Below are 17,933 nucleotides of genomic sequence, written 5' to 3'. Positions count from 1 at the left end.
ATGCCCTCATTTGATTCCCCAATCTTTAGTGACATAGTCAGAACAATTATGAAACAAAACACAAATCAAGCTATTTTATTATTTTGTCAAAATGAACAGAGCAACAGGCAGATCAAATTTAGAATAAAAAAACAAGCATAGTTCCATGCTTTTTATACATACTGACTCATTTGTGTTTGTCAATTTTATTACATTAATTGATCTGGTTTAATACCGGCATTCTACTTTTACCCATTTCTGTTTTAGAGAAAATGGACAAATATCATCAAGTCAAACTTAATGCTCCACTATTGTCTTACTCAAGCCCTGATCAATTCTCTCTACAATTTTTTTGTTCTGCATCCAAAATCATATCATTTATATTCCTATTAGTTGCCCTCTACTTCAGTACCAGTAAATTGCTCATCAGTCACCCTTCCTTCCATTCCCTGCAAATTGTTCCCACTTCAATGCCCTTTAAAAAGTCTGATTTATTGTCACGCTATTTTCTACCACTATTTAAATATTTTAACGTAATTTTACCTTTCAAAACTGGGCCATATTCTCTTGACAGATCTACTGTTCTCTCACCTGTACAAACTTAACATTTCTCCAGAAATAGCTGCCAATCTCCTACCATTTAAGAGTTCTCATTGTATTTAAATGTCATCATTAATGCCCAACTCTCACACCTACAAACCAACTCACTGACCAGAAAAAGATTTCATTATGTTTACCTCTACATCCCCTTCATCTCACCAAGGAGATGATACCATCAATCATAGAATTGTTCTTTTTTTATATTCTAATCTAACCTCCCCCCTCTCCCACAACCTTCACCTTTCTTGATTTAATTCCTTTTAAGATGAGTGACACTTGTGTTCTTTTTAAAACAGATAAAGTTGGAATTGAATACCACAAGATGAAAGGTCCTTCCATTGAGGTGTTTCCATACAACAAGTGCACAAAAATAGAGTTGCTTAAATTATGCTATGGAACTTAATGTCCAAAATGCTGGAATGCAAAAATAAATTGTTTCAGGTTCGAAGAATCTTGACCCACATTGTGAAAAGCAGCAAGTGTGTGGATACTTTTTTCTCAGTAGCTTTTGAAAAGAGAAATGTCAGACAAAAAATGATTTTAACTTAATGTAGCTCGACAGCCCATTTGAAAAGGACTATGACTTTCAAAACATCACAATTTTCAAGCTGCCTTTTCTTGAAAATGTGGTCATTTAAAATTGATAATCCAGAAATTCAGCGTTCATTGGAAAAAAATCAAATGTTCCAGCATCATCTTCACACTGGACTTTCTTATCCATGGTATTCCATGATCTGTCAGCAAAAATCAACTATAGAGATGGCCAAACCTAATCATTAGTTTCAGATTAGTCACAGATTTCAGTCACTTGCTGGCAGCAGAGGAAGCACTGTATCATCCCAATTTTCATCCCACTGAACCATCTTGGCTTCTTTCAGGTTTCTTTTAAATATACCAAGTTTGTTTCTTTCATTGTGGAAGTCTGTAAAGAGAAGCTGAAAATATCATGCGTCATTAGCTAAAGATAGAAAAGGTTTAAAGATAGAATTAATGCTTGTGCATATAGCTCAAATTTTAAATCAAAAAGGTTAAATGTGTCCGTGCCAAATTTCAAAATATAGGATCTATTTTGCATTTAATATAAAAACACTTTTTTTGCTATCAATAAAAACCTATCTAATGAATTGTAATTGATAAAAATAGGACTTTTACTATAATACCAACCTTAGGTAATACCGTTGTTTGTAATTCATGGACACAGAACAGTTCTCTAGTTACTGACTTCCTTGTTCTCTCTTACGACTGTCACACAGCCCAGTACTTTCACAAATAACATTAAAACCACACATAGCAGTCCTTGTAGTCTGTGCTTGTATGTTGATACAAGGGACACGATGACTTGCTTGGGCATGTACTTTTGCAACAAAATGTAGACTCACTCTTTTTAGGGTAAAGCAACCTGACTGGCAGCAATATGCAACATTTTGGGCATTTACATGCTCACTAAATGCAAACCACACCACCCAGAGAGACATGGGTGGCTCATAAACAAGTCATGTATATCTTGACTTGGAAATATTAGCAGGACCAAATTCTTTACTTTCTCCTACCTAACAGGATTATCATTACCACTTTGCAAATAGCAATTAGGGAAGGGCAATAAATACTGGCCTTGTCAGTTGATCTTCATTCTATGATTGTAACATTCTTGATTTTAGTCATCACTTCAGTTCCATTGCTCCCTCTTCAGCGAATTCACTGCCCTCTTTCCATACATTTATTGATGGCTATCCTTTGAATATATCACCGTTTTATTCTTGTGGAACACCTGCAGATTCCTTCCTTGCATCCATCATCACACATACCAAATTTTCAGTTTTCCAATGTCCCACTCTCTCGCAATACTTGTTAACACTGACATCTGAGCTCAACATAAATCTCTCTCCCTGGTCACCACACCATGCATGGTTACTTAAACACCAGGAATTGCATGGTATTTGGTCTGAGATTTGTACCTTACCTCATAATCCACTAATTTCTACCACTGATGACCTTGTATCAGAAAAAAACAATTTATTCGTTCACTCCCTGCAAATACTGCCTCCTTTTTAAGCACATTAATTCATCCACAATAAACCAATTTTGATCTGCTGAACTACACTGGGTCACCTTCTAATCTACTGTATCAAAAATAATCTTAACCTTTCTAACCATTTTTGTGTATTACATTGAGCTGATATACATAAAGGTGGTAGACACAAAATGCTGGAGTAACTCAGCGGGACCAGGCAGCATCTCTGGAGAGAAGGAATGGGTGATGTTTTGGGTCGAGACCCTTCTTCAGAGGAACATTGGTAAAAAGAGGGTACTAAACTTAAACTTAAGAATTAATTATTGCAATAACAAACAAGATGATAAAGATGAGGAATAAGCATAGATATATGTATATAATTAAAATTCTCCTGGAGAAAATACATCCATGGCAAGGATTAACAGTACATAATTTTTTACATGAGTCAAACTGACAAATTCATAGAATGTTTTAGTAATTTACCACTCTCTTTAAGAGGCAACGTCTAATGCATACTGCAAGACTGGACAAATTTAGTTTAGGGCAGTTTTATACATGAGACTATTGTAGAGGATGTAGGCAAGTAAATGAAAATAATGAATTTGTATATTATGTTCTTTGGAATAATAATTGATGTTTACTGCATCAATGTAAGAATGGCATAAAATCTTTAACCTGAATAAAATATTAAATGTTACTAACTTCAAACTCCTGTACCTAATTATTGATGGGATATTGCAGAACCCAAATGTTTTAAGTGTTGCCAGATCAGGTGGTAGAATAAAAATTCAAAACAATTTTAAAAATTCAAAATGCATTTTCTTTCATTACAAATATGGTATAACTTTACCTTTAGTTGCCCAGTTAGTTCATGAGCATTTTTAAATATTAGACCATTTTCTTCATGTTTCACAAGTTCTGGTAGACTGTAAAATAATGGGAGAAACATTACAATTGATCTCAATTACCAGAGAATGAAGAGATTAGAGATAAGAGGGCTGCTAGGAGTCTGAGACAGAAGTTGAAAGAGGCATACAAATACTAAAGATAGACACAAAATGCTGGTGTAACTCAGCGGGACAGGCAGCATCTGGAAAGAAGGAATGGGTGAACCTATTCTGAATAAAAGATGTGTGAGAATATGCTGGTTCCAAAGATGCAGTTTGATGCTGGAAGTGTTCTTGGGAATGGGATATAAAGCTGAATACTGAGCAAAGAAAGTTTGTATTGAGCTGTCACACACCAGTCATAGATGAACTGTGGCCAGCTTTGCATGCTTGAAATAAAAGTGAATGGAAGAATGATAACGGTATTATTTCACCTTATACGTACCACTGGAAATCAAGAGCGCACACAGGCAAATGACAGCCAAACATGTCTACTACCTTCATTGGCAAATCTAGCCCACTGCTTGATTTATGTAGACAAACTCCTAAATCACCGGATCCTATAAAATGATTACAATCTTTAAGATATGGAAAATTGCATTAAAATAAATGTTTAATTCGATTGCATTATGGAACTTTTATTTCAGCATTAAATATTTTAGAAAAATATTTTCCTTCAACATCTTCAGGAATCTAAATCACTGAATGATCGCAAGTTACCAATATTTCTATGGATACAAAATTCTTCATCTTTATAATCTGTTACTACTAAATATTAATATTCAATAAGTTCAGCTATGTTCCCTGAAATATGACAAAATACATAAACTATTATGACATATTGGAAGATCTATCATGCTATCATCCTCAATCAGGTCTGATAGTGAAGTAACACCAAAAAATATTCCTAATACAACACTTGCATATTAAAAGCAATTATACCTAGCAGCACTGGGTAGTCCTCTGCTTCCAGCCATGGAGTGCAAATATGAACATACTTAAAGTGCATTTTTTCAATTAGACGGTTATAAAATTCCTTTAGTGGACCTTTTCCTGAAAAACAAAATAAATTTAAACATATTTACATTGGAGATGGTTGCTGAAGGTGGGAAAATTAAACTGCAAGATCAGGCCAGTGGGAAAAGAGGATAGATGGGAGAAGGTGGAGTGAGAAAGAAGGTACGGTTTGGGGGCAGTGAAGAAAATCAGTAATTAAGAGTTTTCCGAGAGGAATGAGGCAGAAAGGATGCTGTTCAGAAGTATACCTGTAATAGCACAAACAAGTGATGGCAATTTCATTCCACCCATTATCAGTCCTTCATACTCTGAAAGGAAAACAGAAAAAGATCCTTAAATTAGAGTAATACAAAAATGCACAATCCTTCCAAAATTTTTCATTTAATATTTGTACATATAAAATCCTTTAAAAATAATGCTCACATTTAAACAGAAAGAAAAATGATCAGAAACCTACCATCTAAAGCTTTTAATAGAATGGAAAAGTCTTCATCCTCTGAAAATCAAAGAAGGATAATCCATTATGGTGAAGCCAAGGAGCTTTCATCTTGGGCCACATAGGAATCTATCGGACCCATAAGTCAAGCTTTAGCATATCTTGTTAATATGGATAAATACTAAATAGGTGATGCAAATAGATTTGGCTATTTTGACAGCATGTGCCAACAGCACTAAACCTAGCCCTCTTCAAAACTCCCAGCCCACGTGACTTACAGAACAGATTAGCAAATGGACTTGGTTGCCTCAACATTAAGGACTGGAATGCATAGCAGGCATGAACCATATGGTCAAAAAATGACTCCAAGATACAATATACTATTACTGTTCTGGAATTATTAGGCTTGTCTGAATATTAAAAAGGAAAAATTCCCTAAAGTTTCTATCAATTTTTACAACTGAAGTACATAAAATTTTAGTTAGAATAAAAAGCTTCACTAGTCCTATAATTCAATTTTCCATACTTTATCTCAAAGAACAGATCTAGTATTGCCCCTATCATCTGCATCCTGTGAATGGTACTCAATATAAAAAAAGATCCACTTTGGCACCACCTTTGATCCTAGTGCAAGCCATTTCCCAAAAATGCATTAGCTTTGAAAAGTCCTTGTAACCTTAATTCTAACTTAATTATAGTTGCATATTACCAAATGTAAAATCTCACTTGAATCAGGACGCCAAACAAATTTTGATAATTAAAAAAATTTAAACCTGGCAATTGGTGTTCTTCATTCTAAAGAACCACCTTAATCCAAACAGCTTCTTTATAGGTCAAAGCTGTTTGAAATTATTAACTGGGGCCAGTTCCTTCTTTTTACATTTAATCTCTATTTTCTATTCTTCCATCTTTCTAGTCCTTCTAAGATTATCTCCATTGGTATCCCTCTCATCACTCCATCCTGTACTATTTTCACTTAACATATATAACTATCCAATTATTAGCATGCATACCAAACAGCACAATCGGACTGGTTATATATATTTTTAAAGAAAAATCTTACTTACCTGTCCAGCTAGTACTGCTCATTAGCAATGCTGGTCTTCCTTGGACATATGAGACATCTCCAGTATTAACATTCAGTTCTGTAAAGGCTGTCTGTTCCAAATTGGAAGGCACAGATTCGATCCTAATTTAACACCAAAAAATACATTGTTATCCAGTGCCTGAAACTGTAAATTTGTGTCACTAAGTAGATGTACTTGCCCAAAAAGGTTTTGGAAGTTGAGTCATATAAGTTTATTTTCTATATCTATATTTTAAATAAAAAATCATACAAAAAGATCACTTTGCTACCAAGTATTTAATTAACAAAATGTGTTTAACATTTTCATCACACATATATAACATACCTTGTTCTAAATGGTGCAAAATCCTTAGCAAGCTTCTTAAACAACTTATGTTGCAATTCAAGAGGAGTTTCTTTGAAAATGGGAGATGGAGTATCATATAAAGTGATTGCCCTGTTAAAACAAATGTAGCTGTTTTAGAAAAATAGAGAAGCACTCTCAATGTTCTACAGAAAATTAACCCAAGTAAAATGGTCTTTGAATGTCTAGAAAAGCATACTGCTAAAAACTCTGAATTATAATTTCTCTTCTTTTTAATTATTCATGTTTGAGATCTGGGTGGTGCTGACGAGGCCAGCATTTATTGCCCATCCATAATTGCCGTGAGAAGGTGATGGCGCACTGCCTTATAGAACAGTTGCTGTCATTCTGGTGGAGACCGCAGCCATGGTGCTTTTGGGTAGGGAGTTCCATGATTTAGACCCAGCAATGAAGGGCCAGTGATATACTTCCAAGTCAGGATGGAGGAGAACTCGCAGTATGCATGTGCTGCCAATGTCCTTCTTGGTGCCAAAGGTTGCAGATTTGGGAGATGTAAGAGGAAATGGATGAGTAACTGGAGTGGTTTTGTAGATGATAAATACTGCAATCACTGTGCAGAAGGTGGGAAGAATGAATGTTTAGCGAGTGCCAATCAAACAAGCTTCAATGTCCTGTATATCGTTGAAGTTGCATTCATTTAGGCTGGTGGAATAATCCATCACGTTCCTATGTTAACAGGTCGTTAAATGCTCTCTTGTTGGAGATGATCATCGTTACATGCATAATATTAATTTCAACTTATTAGCCCACACCTGGATATTGAATAGGTTTGAATGTTGCATTATCTGTTTTATCTGCTCAGGAGTTGTGAATGGAATTAAACATTGTACAATCATCAACAAACAGCTCCATATCTGACCTTATAATGAAAGGATGGTCACTGATGAAGATGTTGTGCGTGAGTCACTGTCCCAAAGAAATGCGGTAGTGATGTCCTGGAACTAGAATGATCGGTCTCTGACAACCACAACTATCTTTTTTGTACGAGGTATGACTTCTACCATTGATGCAATTAAATTCAGTTTTACCAAGGCCCCTTGATATCACACTCAGTCAAATGCAGCCTTTATGTCGAGAGCAATCATTTAACCTCACCTCTGGAATTAAGCAATTTGGTCCATATTTGAAACAGTCTTGGCAAAACCTAATGTAGGCATTAGGATTATAAGTGCTTCTTCATAGCACTCCTTAGGAACTAAAATTAATATTAGGGAGCTATTTGTATTTTACTTTGGAAATTACTAGAACTGAAGCATTCTGTCCAATTAAATTTCAATTGAAAACTAGAATCTGAGCTGGCTGTTTGTTTGGTAATTAGGTTGGAATACTGACCAACTTCTCACTAATATATTATTTTTAGAATTCTACCTTTTCATACTTAACTCCACAACCCGACTTGATGTAACCAGGAACCTTCCTAAAAACAAATTATTAGCCAGAAACATTCAAATTTCAAAACTCAGCCACAAAATACAAGCAGCCCACAATGACACCCGATCTATACAATGCGGGAATAAATAATGACACTAATTGAAGCCACCCAATTAAAGAATGCATAATGAACTGGGATTATAAAACAGAAATAATGTAGAAGACATACGTGGATCAGAAAAGTTGAGGGATATGGGCCAAACATGGGCAAATGGGACTAGCTTAGATGGGGCATCTTGATTGGGAGCTTGAAGGCCTGTTTCTGTGCTGTATGGCTATTATGATTTTTTAAAGAAATTCTAGTCAATTCTGCTTACATCTACAATGGTTAAAGTATGAATGCTCACTTAATATTCCAGTTCCTTCTCAAGTCTTCTTTCATGGCTTCAGTTACACACAGATTTAAATCAGACAGCTTTCCAAAAAAATGCTCATACCTATTTTAAAAACAAAAACAATGCATAGATAGATTACAATGTGGCAAATGTAATATTATCCACAGGTAGAAAAAATATGAACGCAGAATATTTTTAATGAGTGAGAGAATGAAAGGTATTATGGTTCAGAGACCCATTTCTGTGCTCCCTGTACACTAACATCCACCTGCTACAAGCTAAACCTGTGTTCTACTGGGCAGTAATAATCTCTGCCCTCTTCCTGCAATTGCACTTCAACAAAAGCTTTGCACTGTACCTCGGCACATGTGACAATAAACTAAACCGAATATAGTCGATGCTGTATCTGCAAAATCCTCTAAATTCGCTGGAGAGAAAAATGAACCACCTCGTCATCGTCTTCTCCCAGGTTCTAGTTGCATTCAGTGGGGCCATTGGGCTGACCATGTTGGCCATGTGCCTGATAACAGAATCCCAAACAGAATCTATTTTGAACTCTGTCATTGGAAAGGATTACTGGGAGGTAGAGGAAAAGATGCAAGGAGGTGCTCAAGACCTCTTGAAGATATACAACGTTCACATTAACTGCAGGGAATTCCTCGCTTGGTTGTGCCCCTAAAGTACATAGAAGTCCTGCACAGGTAACGGAACCAGCACACCATCGCACCCACCATCCACCCATTTATCTATCTTGTCAGTCACCTTCTGTCTCATCTGTGGAGGATTCTGAATTTGCACATTACACTCATAGGCACCTCAAAACCAAAAAAGAGTGTGGAAGCAGGTTATCCGTGGTGCCTAAGGACCATTCAAGAAGAAAAAAAGTCTGAAGGGTCCTGAAAAGTCACCTATTCCTGCTCTCCAGAGATGCTGCCTGTCCTGCTGAGTTACTCCAGCATTTTGTGTCTATCTTTGGTGTACATCAGCACCTGTAGTTCCCTCCTACACAATATGTGATATAATGCTCCAATTATATCAGACATCTGGTTTAGTCTCACTAGGTAAGGTAATTAATGATAGAGGAAGTGCCACAAAGGCTCGTCAGATTGATTCATGGTTGGCAGATTTTTCACAAGAGGAAATGATGCAGGCTGGAGTTACACTTTCGAGAAAAGCAGAAGGTGGGACAATCTCATTGAAATGTACATTATTCTTGTAAGGACTTGACAGGTAATTGCAGGAATTACGTTTCCCTTGGCTGGGGTATCTAGAGGGTTATCCATTCAGGACACAACGTGAAGACATTTCTTCAGCCTGGTGATGGCGAGCCTCTACTCAAGACATGCTGTAGAGGTTCAGTCGTCTGCAAGTTCAAGCAAAGATGAATACATTCTAAAAATGTGTGCTGGAGTAACTCAGCAGGTCGGGCAGCAGCTCTGGAAGACATGAATAGGAGATGTTTCAGTTTGGGACCCTACATCAGACCAATAATAGTAGAGGAGGAAAGTTGAAAAAGAGATGGAGGTGGGACAAAGCATGGCAAGTGACAGGTGGATACCGAGAGGGATGGCGGGAAAGATGGGGGTTGATTAGCAGATGAGTGTGCAAAGGCCAACGATGAAAAGACAAAAGACTGTAAGATAAGGACAGAAGAGGATTAAAATGTAAAGCTAGAGGAAAGGATATAGGTGGAAGGGGACAAGCAGAAGGATGGTCATAAGGTCATAAGTGATAGGAGTAGAATTAGGTCATTTAGTCCATCAAGTCTACTCCGCCATTCAATCATGGCTGATCTATCTCTCCCTCCGAACCCCATTCTCCTACCTTCTCCCCATAACCCCTGACACCTGTACTAATCAAGAATCTATCTCCAGGTATATATGAATACATTTTAGGTATAAGGGTATCCAGGAATAAGGGTAGTGCAGGAATATGTCACTGAGTTAAAAGATCAGCAGTGATGTTACTGAATGAAGCAGGTGTGAGAGGCTTATCGTTACTTGTATGTTCTTATGTTATAGTTCATCTGTTGTCTAATTTGTATTTGTGCAAAAAAATAACATTTACTGATTCTTCAAGTAAACAGTGTACAGAACAGCCATAATAAGATGTTTTTTAAAATCAAAACTACATATAGAAAATCATTCTGTGCTTACCATTTGGCAATCAGCACAATCAGGTGATGATCTCCATGTGTCAGTCCCATAATAGTGTAACCATAATTATGCCAGTCAATAATAAATTTACTTCTTCTTAATAAACATACTGCCCACACAACTGCAATAGCAGGGAGGCCCGGAGGATTCTGTTTGAAATTGTTAAAACAAAAGCATAGAAAATTTAATCTTACCAATTTATTATAATTTAGAGAAAAGAAAGCCAAAAAGAGTAAATCTTCTACCTGCAGCAGCATGTACGATGGTGGATCAATCCTTAGGAGGACGTAACATATTTGCAACGTCTGCACAAAGATCTTGACCCCATATTGAAAAATCTTTGGTCCAACTATAAAATATAAAAACAAATCTCAACCCTTTGAAAACAGTGGTTACAAAACATTTAAAAATATCTTGAGGCCTGATCTTGTCCTCTGGTCCAACTCTCCGCGCATGGTGTATTTTGTGGAGCGAGGATGCTGTGCAGGAAGCCTTTGAAAGAAAGAAACTGCGCTACACAGACCTTGCAGCGGAGGCAGAACAGCGGGGCTGGAGAGCAAAGTTCTGCCCGGTAGAAGTTGGATGTCGAGGATTTGTGGCAACATCTACCGTAAGACTGATGAAGGACCTGGGGATCTGCGGACAAGCCCTACGCCAGGCTATCAAGGAAACATCACAGGTAGCAGAGCGGAGTAGCCAGTGGCTCTGGCTGAAGAGGAAAGACCCCATCTGGTCTCCCAAATAAGCCGGCTAGGCAGATGCAGAGGGGGGTGGTTCTGGGACGCTAGAATGCACTGCTGAGCCGACTGGAGACGTCGTGGGTCCAATCAGCGAAACGTCGATGAAAGTAGGTGCCCACTTGATAACCCCAATGACGTGTCTGCCGAGCCTTTCTCAACATCGGAGGAGCATAGGTGAGTGCATAAGCCTCCCATTACCACCGGGAGCAAGTTGACATTTGGCACTTTGGATTTCTAACATCTTGTCCTGTGTATTTGGAAACAAGGTATGTCCTTATCAATGACTGGGTTAATTTGGAATGTTCAAATTGCTTTCTTCTACATTTTAATATTTATAATAAAATGTGTTTGTTTGTAAACAACATGTCTCTACAAGCATTTCAAACACTCTTGTCTTTTGGCCCATTTTTCTTCTGCCGGCTTTTATAGGGGTATCTCATTAGTCCCACTCCCATGGTCTTCCTCCATACTCCTTCAAATTTGCTCTTACACAGGCCTATTGGGAATTACAACTGAATTTCCTTCCATCACTCTTCCAGGCATAGATTTTGCAATGTGATCTCTGTATTTCCATCCCTCCAATATTTTTGGCTAGGTACTCTTAAAATTTATGCCCTGATTACTGGCCCACATGGCAGTAGAAACATATTTTTCATACGCAATTTTCCCAGCATTGTTTGGGCGTAATCATGTTGGAATGGAACTTTATTTGGACTCTCCACACATCTGTAATAATCTGGCCTGAATACAAAGATGGAATCGCACAGGGCATCTGGATCCTGGAGACTTTGGAAAGCCTCTATGACCCGTGGGTCTCAAGGGACATACAACGGAGGCTCTGTCAAAGACTAGAGAACCTAGCTTCAAGGTGAATGTGGCAAAGTTTAAAGAAGATCTGCAGGGCAAGTTTTTTTTTACACAGAGAGAGTGGTGGGTGCCTGGAACACGCTGCCAGGGATGGTGGTGGATGCAGATACAACAGGGCATTTAAGAGACTTTTATGTGGGCACATGGACATCCATGGATATCCTAATGACCTGAAGCCATTAGGTTATTAAACACTACAATAAGCTCTGAACTACGTTAGACTATTATTATTATTGCACTGTTATTGTTTGTTTTCTATGTGTATGTTTGTGTGCAATGTATACACATTGAACTTTTTTTCTCATTTATTATATTGTTTACAGTGTACTATGTTTACATGTTCTGTTGTGCTGCTGCAAGTAAGAATTTCATTGTTCAATCTGGGACATATGATGATAAAGCACTCTTGACTCTTGGATATGCAGGGAATGTAATAATAATAATAATAATAATAATGTATTACATTTATATAGCGCTTTTCATACACTCAAAGACGCTTTACAGGGATTTAAAGAACATAGGGAAGTGAATAAATAGATAAATAAGTAAACGAACAGAGAAAGGAGACAGAAGGTGAGGTGACCTTCAGTGGTTGAAGGCAGTACTGAACAGGTGAGACTTCAGTGATGTTTTGAATGTGGTGAGTGAGGAGTCTCTGACGGTTTGGGGTAGTGAGTTCCATAGGGTGGGAGCAGCGATGGAGAAAGCCCTGTCCCCCCAGGATCTGAGTTTGGTCCGGATGGGGGGGGGATAGGAGATTGGCAGCAGCAGAGCGGAGGGTGCAGGTGGGAGTGTGCCTGTGGAGGAGGTCAGTCAGGTAGGATGGGGCCAGGTTATGGAGGGCTTTGTAGGTCATGAGGAGGATTTTGTACTGGATTCTCTGGGGGATGGGGAGCCAGTGGAGTTTGTAAAGGACGGGGGTGATATGGTCACGGATCGGGGTGTGGGTGAGTAAACGGGCAGCGGAGTTTTGAATGTATTGAAGTTTACTGATGATTTTTGAGGGTGCGCCATAGAGGCTGTTGCAGTAGTCCAGACGGGAGGTGATGAAGGCGTGGATGAGGGTTTCTGCAGCTGTGGAGGAGAAGAATGGACGGAGACGGGCAATGTTTTTGAGGTGGAAGAAGGCTGTCTTTGTGATGTGTTTGATGTGTTTGTCGAAGGAGAGGGTTTGATCAAAGATGATTCCAAGATTCCGGATGTGAGGGGAGGTGGATACTGGGAGACCATCAATATTGAGGATGAAGTTTTGGGTGGATTTGGTGAGCGTTTTTGAACCAATGATGATGATTTCAGATTTGTTGCAGTTGAGTTTGAGGAAATTTGATTGAAGCCAAGATTTTATTTCAGTGATGCAGTTTGTCAGTGTAGAGTGTGTGGTGGTGGAGATTGACTTGGTGGAGATGAGGAGCTGGATATCATCGGCGAAGCAGTGGAAGTTGAGACCATGACGGCGGATTAATTGACCAAGGGGGAACAGGTAGAGGATGAAGAGGAGGGGGCCAAGGACTGAGCCTTGGGGGACACCTTGGGGGAGGGGAGCGGTGGGGGATTTACAGTTAATGGAGATGAACTGGTGCCTGTCAGAGAGGTAAGATTTAAACCAGGATAGGGCTGTGCCGGTGATGTTAAAGGGGGTTTCAAGTTGGGTGAGGAGAATGGAGTGATTTATGGTGTCAAAGGCGGCGCTGAGGTCAAGTAGGATGAGGATGTTGAGGTTGCCAGCGTCGGAGGAGAGGAAAAGGTCGTTTGTGATTTTGAGGAGCGCAGTTTCAGTACAGTGGTTGGAGCGGAATCCGGATTGGAAAGTTTCATACAGGTTATTGGTAGAGAGGTGGTATTTGAGTTGGGAAGTTACAGCACGTTCCAAACCTTTGGACAGAAAGGGTAGGTTGGAGATTGGTCTGAAGTTGTTTGGGGTGTCAGGGTTGAGACCAGGTTTTTTCAGAATGGGGGTGACAGCAGCGATTTTGAGGGATGGCGGGACGATGCCAGTGGACAGGGAGGAGTTTATTGTTGCAGTGATGTAGGGATATCGATTCCATGCAGGCACAGATTAATTTAACGGATCATTTTCAGCACGGACATTGTGGGCCGAAGGGCCTGACCCTGTGTGGTACTGTTCTATATAATCCCATAAATCTTTTCCTAATACTTTTTTCCGTAAAAAACTTTTTTTTCACCTGCCCTTCATCACCCACCTCATTCTCCCATTACCCAGCTACATTATGGACAAATTAGCTGTGGCCAATTAACCTTGGCTAATGTTTACAAGGCAAATATATGGATAGGAAGGGTTTAGAGGGCTAAGAGCCAAATGGGATTAGCCCATTACAGCCAGCATGGTCAAGGTGGGCAAAGGGACCTGATTCAATGCTGTATGACTCTGACTCTAAATGTCCTAGAATTGAGACATGCTGAATTTCCTTTGCCATCTGAGGAAGCAGAAGCATGCTTTCTTGATCATTGCATTGATATGTCCAGGACAAGTTTTGGTGATATATACTCCGAGGAACGTGAAGCTTTCAAACATCTCTACTTCGGCATCATCATGCCCCGGACTACATCAATAGTGCTAAAGTGAAGTTGGTCATGAGCTTTAAGTTCTGGTACAATCACATTGACAACATGGCCAAGAAAGCACACCAATGACTCTACTTCCTCAGATGACAAAAGAAATTCAGCATGTTTTAATTGACTCATAAATTTCTGCAGATGCACTATCGGATATATCATAGTTTGATATCTGCAGAAATTGTAGAGAATTATATCCTACCAATCCATCAGGCAAACAGGCTCTCCTCCATCGACTCAATCTATACTTCACATAGCCTCAGGAAAGCAGCCAGCATAATCAAGGACCACTCACATACCAGTCATTCCCCCTTCTCCCTTCACCCATTGGGCAGATGCAAAATCCTGAAAACATGTATCACCAGATTCAGGATAACAAACTGCTGTTATCAGACTACTGAAAATGTATTCCAATTTTCCAAATGTCCAGCAACTATTTTTTTAAATATGGATTGTTGTATTTCTCCCGATAGTGTTCGATCAAATAGTCTGTAGTTTCCTGCTACCTGCTAACCCAATTCATTGCAGCCCTTACATTCTTTCATCATTACTTTCTCTGTAGTTGTAACACTTTACTCTGCTTGGTTTGATTGTATTCACACATGGATGTTTAACCCGGATAACAATCAAAAAGGTTTTTCACTAATCTCAGTACATTTGGAAATATAAACCAACATATTTAGTGTAACAAAGATGGCAATATTTACATTTTATTGCTGTCTTCACTTCTGTTAAGTAGACAATTTTGATCTTATCATTATTTAAAACATCTTTATGAGGTTTTGCACCTGAAAAACATAATTCAGAGTTGAAAAAAATCTGGAAATGATAGATTTCAATAACAAACTTTAGAGATAAAAAAACAGCTCACCAAATCTATGCCAACCATCAATCACCCTGTTTATACTAGTTCTATACTATCCCAATATCTCATCCACTTCCTACACATTGGCAGCAATTTCATAGAGGACAATTAACCTAGAAACATACATGTCTGTTGAATGTGGGAGAAAACCGGAAGAATCCCAGGTCTCTGGTGCTGTGAGGCAACAGCTCTGCCAGCTGCCACACTGTGCCCCCTAGTATCGAACAACGATGTGTAAAAACAAATATACCAAACCTGACAGCATTGTTTGTTCAAACTAAATGCAAAATATCTCATCCTGTGCAAATCACTAAAGACGAGAAACAAATCAATCCCATATGTGTGAAAGTTAAGCACCAAAAGTCTAGATTTTGGCTTCAATGCACACCCATCATTAAGATGTTAGAAATGCTGAATTTTTGAAGAAACCTTAAAGGAGTCCTGTTAGGTCCTTGCATAATCATAACTCAAAACAAATACATTATGACTATCATGTTTATAATTAAGTGCCTCAAATTAAAGAAAGTGGTCTTGGGTTTGCTCAAAATGTTTCCCCTCACTTAGTCAAATATAAGGCATTTGATTGATTTAATTGTGTGATTAATTGTTAAGGAAGGAAGACCTTGTTTTGGTCTGAAGAAGGGTCTCTACCCGAAAAGTCACCCATTCCTTTTAATAATAATAATAATAATAATACATTTTATTTATATAGCGCTTTTCATATACTCAAAGACGCTTTACAGAGATTTTGAGAACATAGGGAAATTAATAAATAGATAAATAAGTAAATAAATAAATGAACAGAGAAAGGAGACAGTAGGTGAGGTGACCTTCAGTGGTTGAAGGCAGTGCTGAACAAGTGAGACTTCAGCGATGTTTTGAATGTGGTGAGTGTGGGGGAGTCTCTAACGGTTTGGGGTAGTGAGTTCCATAGGGTGGGAGCAGCGATGGAGAAAGCCCTGTCCCCCCAGGATCTGAGTTTAGTCCGGATGTGGGGGGATAGGAGATTGGCAGCGGCAGAGCGGAGGGTGCAGGTGGGAGTGTGCCTGTGGAGGTGGTCGGTCAGGTAGGATGGGGCCAGGTTATGGAGGGCTTTGTAGGTTATGAGGAGGATTTTGTACTGGATTCTCTGGGGGATGGGGAGCCAGTGGAGTTTATAAAGGACGGGGGTGATATGGTCACGGATCGAGGTGTGTGTGAGTAGACGGGCAGCGGAGTTTTGAATGTATTGAAGTTTATTGATGATTTTTGAGGGTGCGCCATAGAGGAGGCTGTTGCAGTAGTCCAGACGGGAGGTGATGAAGGCGTGGATGAGGGTTTCTGCAGCTGTGGAGGAGAGGGATGGACGGAGACGGGCAATGTTTTTGAGGTGGAAGAAGGCTGTCTTTGTGATGTGTTTGATGTGTTTGTCGAAGGAGAGGGTTTGATCAAGGATGATTCCAAGATTCCGGATGTGAGGTGAGGTGGATACTGGGAGACCATCAATGTTGAGGATGAAGTTTTGGGTGGATTTGGTGAGCATTTTTGGACCAATGATGATGATGATGATTTCAGGTTTTCACCTGAGATGCTGCCTGTACTGAATTACTCCAGCATTTTGTGTCTGTGATTGTTATTGGCTTTACTTAAATACGGTTAAATATGCAAGAATTAATTGGAGAGCACTTTGTTGAGACATCACACTTGTAAAAGGCATCACACTCAAGATGTTGGTGAGGCCACATTTAGTGTATTGTGTTCAGTTCTGGGCATCATGTTATAGGAAAGATGTTGTCAAACTGGAAAAGGTAGAGAAGATTTACGAGGATGTTGCCAGGACTGGAGGGTCTGAGCTTTAGGGAGCGGTCAAGTCGGCTGGGTCCATTCCTTGGAGCGCAGGAGGATGAGGGGTGATCTTATAGAGATGTATAAAATCATGAGAGGAATAGATCGGGTAGATGCAGAGTATCTTGCCCAGAGTAGGTGAATCGAGGACAAGAAGAGGACATAGGTTTAAGGTGACGGGGAAAAGATTTAATAGGAATTGGAGGGGTACATTTTTCACACAAAGGGGGGAGGGGGGGTATGGAACAAGCTACCAGATAAGGTAGTTGAGGCAGAGACTATCCTAACATTTAAGAAATTAGACAGGTACATGGATAGAACAGGTTTGGATAGGATATGCCAGGTGGGACTAGTGCAGCTGGGACATGTTTGGCAGGTGTGGGCAAGATGGGCCGAAGGGGCTTTCCCCCACACTGTATCACACTATGACTTGTCGAAGGTGGCTTGTTTAGCCTTAGTCTTGAACGCACCGGGATAGCCGACAGCAGTGACACTGAAGCCGTGCCGGGCCAGCGATAGCGTGTGGTACAACATGCGGGGGCTGCGGCCCAGGTCGCCCATCACCAGCACACAGACGGAGCGGCGGCTGCCTCCTCGGCCCCGCTGTCGGCGAGTCCACACGACCGGCACCAACAACAACAACAACAGCAGCAGCAGCAGCAAAGCCAGAGCCACGCTCGCACCCGCGAGGTAAAGACTGCTGAGGGAAACGGCCAAGAATAAAGCTGATAGAAACCACAACGCCGCCATGACAGCCACG

At 39.7% G+C, this 17,933-nt stretch overlaps 2 protein-coding genes across 2 annotated transcripts in view; one reads left to right on the top strand and one right to left on the bottom strand.

Moving 5' to 3' along the window:
* eef2kmt (eukaryotic elongation factor 2 lysine methyltransferase) overlaps nt 1-3,380 on the top strand; it is a 13,790-nt gene extending 10,410 nt beyond the window's left edge. Inside the window, exon 9 of the mRNA XM_078417747.1 lies at nt 876-3,380. Within this exon, the coding sequence (XP_078273873.1) occupies nt 876-982 (107 nt within the window). The 3' untranslated portion in view covers nt 983-3,380. The remainder of the gene's footprint in view (nt 1-875) is intronic.
* On the bottom strand, nt 75-17,933 carry alg1 (ALG1 chitobiosyldiphosphodolichol beta-mannosyltransferase). The gene is made up of 13 exons (XM_078417746.1): nt 17,644-17,933; nt 15,192-15,272; nt 10,549-10,652; nt 10,304-10,452; nt 8,160-8,249; nt 6,343-6,453; nt 5,998-6,119; nt 4,952-4,990; nt 4,743-4,802; nt 4,420-4,530; nt 3,923-4,037; nt 3,441-3,516; nt 75-1,514 (listed from the first exon to the last, which is right to left on the bottom strand). The coding sequence occupies exons 1-13, from the start codon at nt 17,921-17,923 to the stop codon at nt 1,380-1,382; spliced, it is 1,473 nt and encodes a 490-aa protein (XP_078273872.1). The 5' UTR covers nt 17,924-17,933; the 3' UTR covers nt 75-1,379.

The sequence above is a fragment of the Rhinoraja longicauda genome, chromosome 21, assembly GCF_053455715.1.
Source record: "Rhinoraja longicauda isolate Sanriku21f chromosome 21, sRhiLon1.1, whole genome shotgun sequence".
NCBI lineage: Eukaryota > Metazoa > Chordata > Chondrichthyes > Rajiformes > Arhynchobatidae > Rhinoraja > Rhinoraja longicauda.
Note: the sequence above shows the minus strand (reverse complement) of the source record. Positions and strands in the feature narration are given on the sequence as shown.

Excerpts from the sequence above, each read along its gene's own strand:
- alg1 (XM_078417746.1), bottom strand. The coding sequence starts at position 17,923 with ATGGCGGCGTTGTGGTTTCTATCAGCTTTATTCTTGGCCGTTTCCCTC. Across the intron at positions 6,120-6,342 it reads TTTGCACCATTTAGAACAAG|GATCGAATCTGTGCCTTCCA; the intron begins GTATGTTATATA and ends GTGTTAAATTAG. Across the intron at positions 4,991-5,997 it reads GAGCAGTACTAGCTGGACAG|AGGATGAAGACTTTTCCATT; the intron begins GTAAGTAAGATT and ends TTTGATTTTCAG.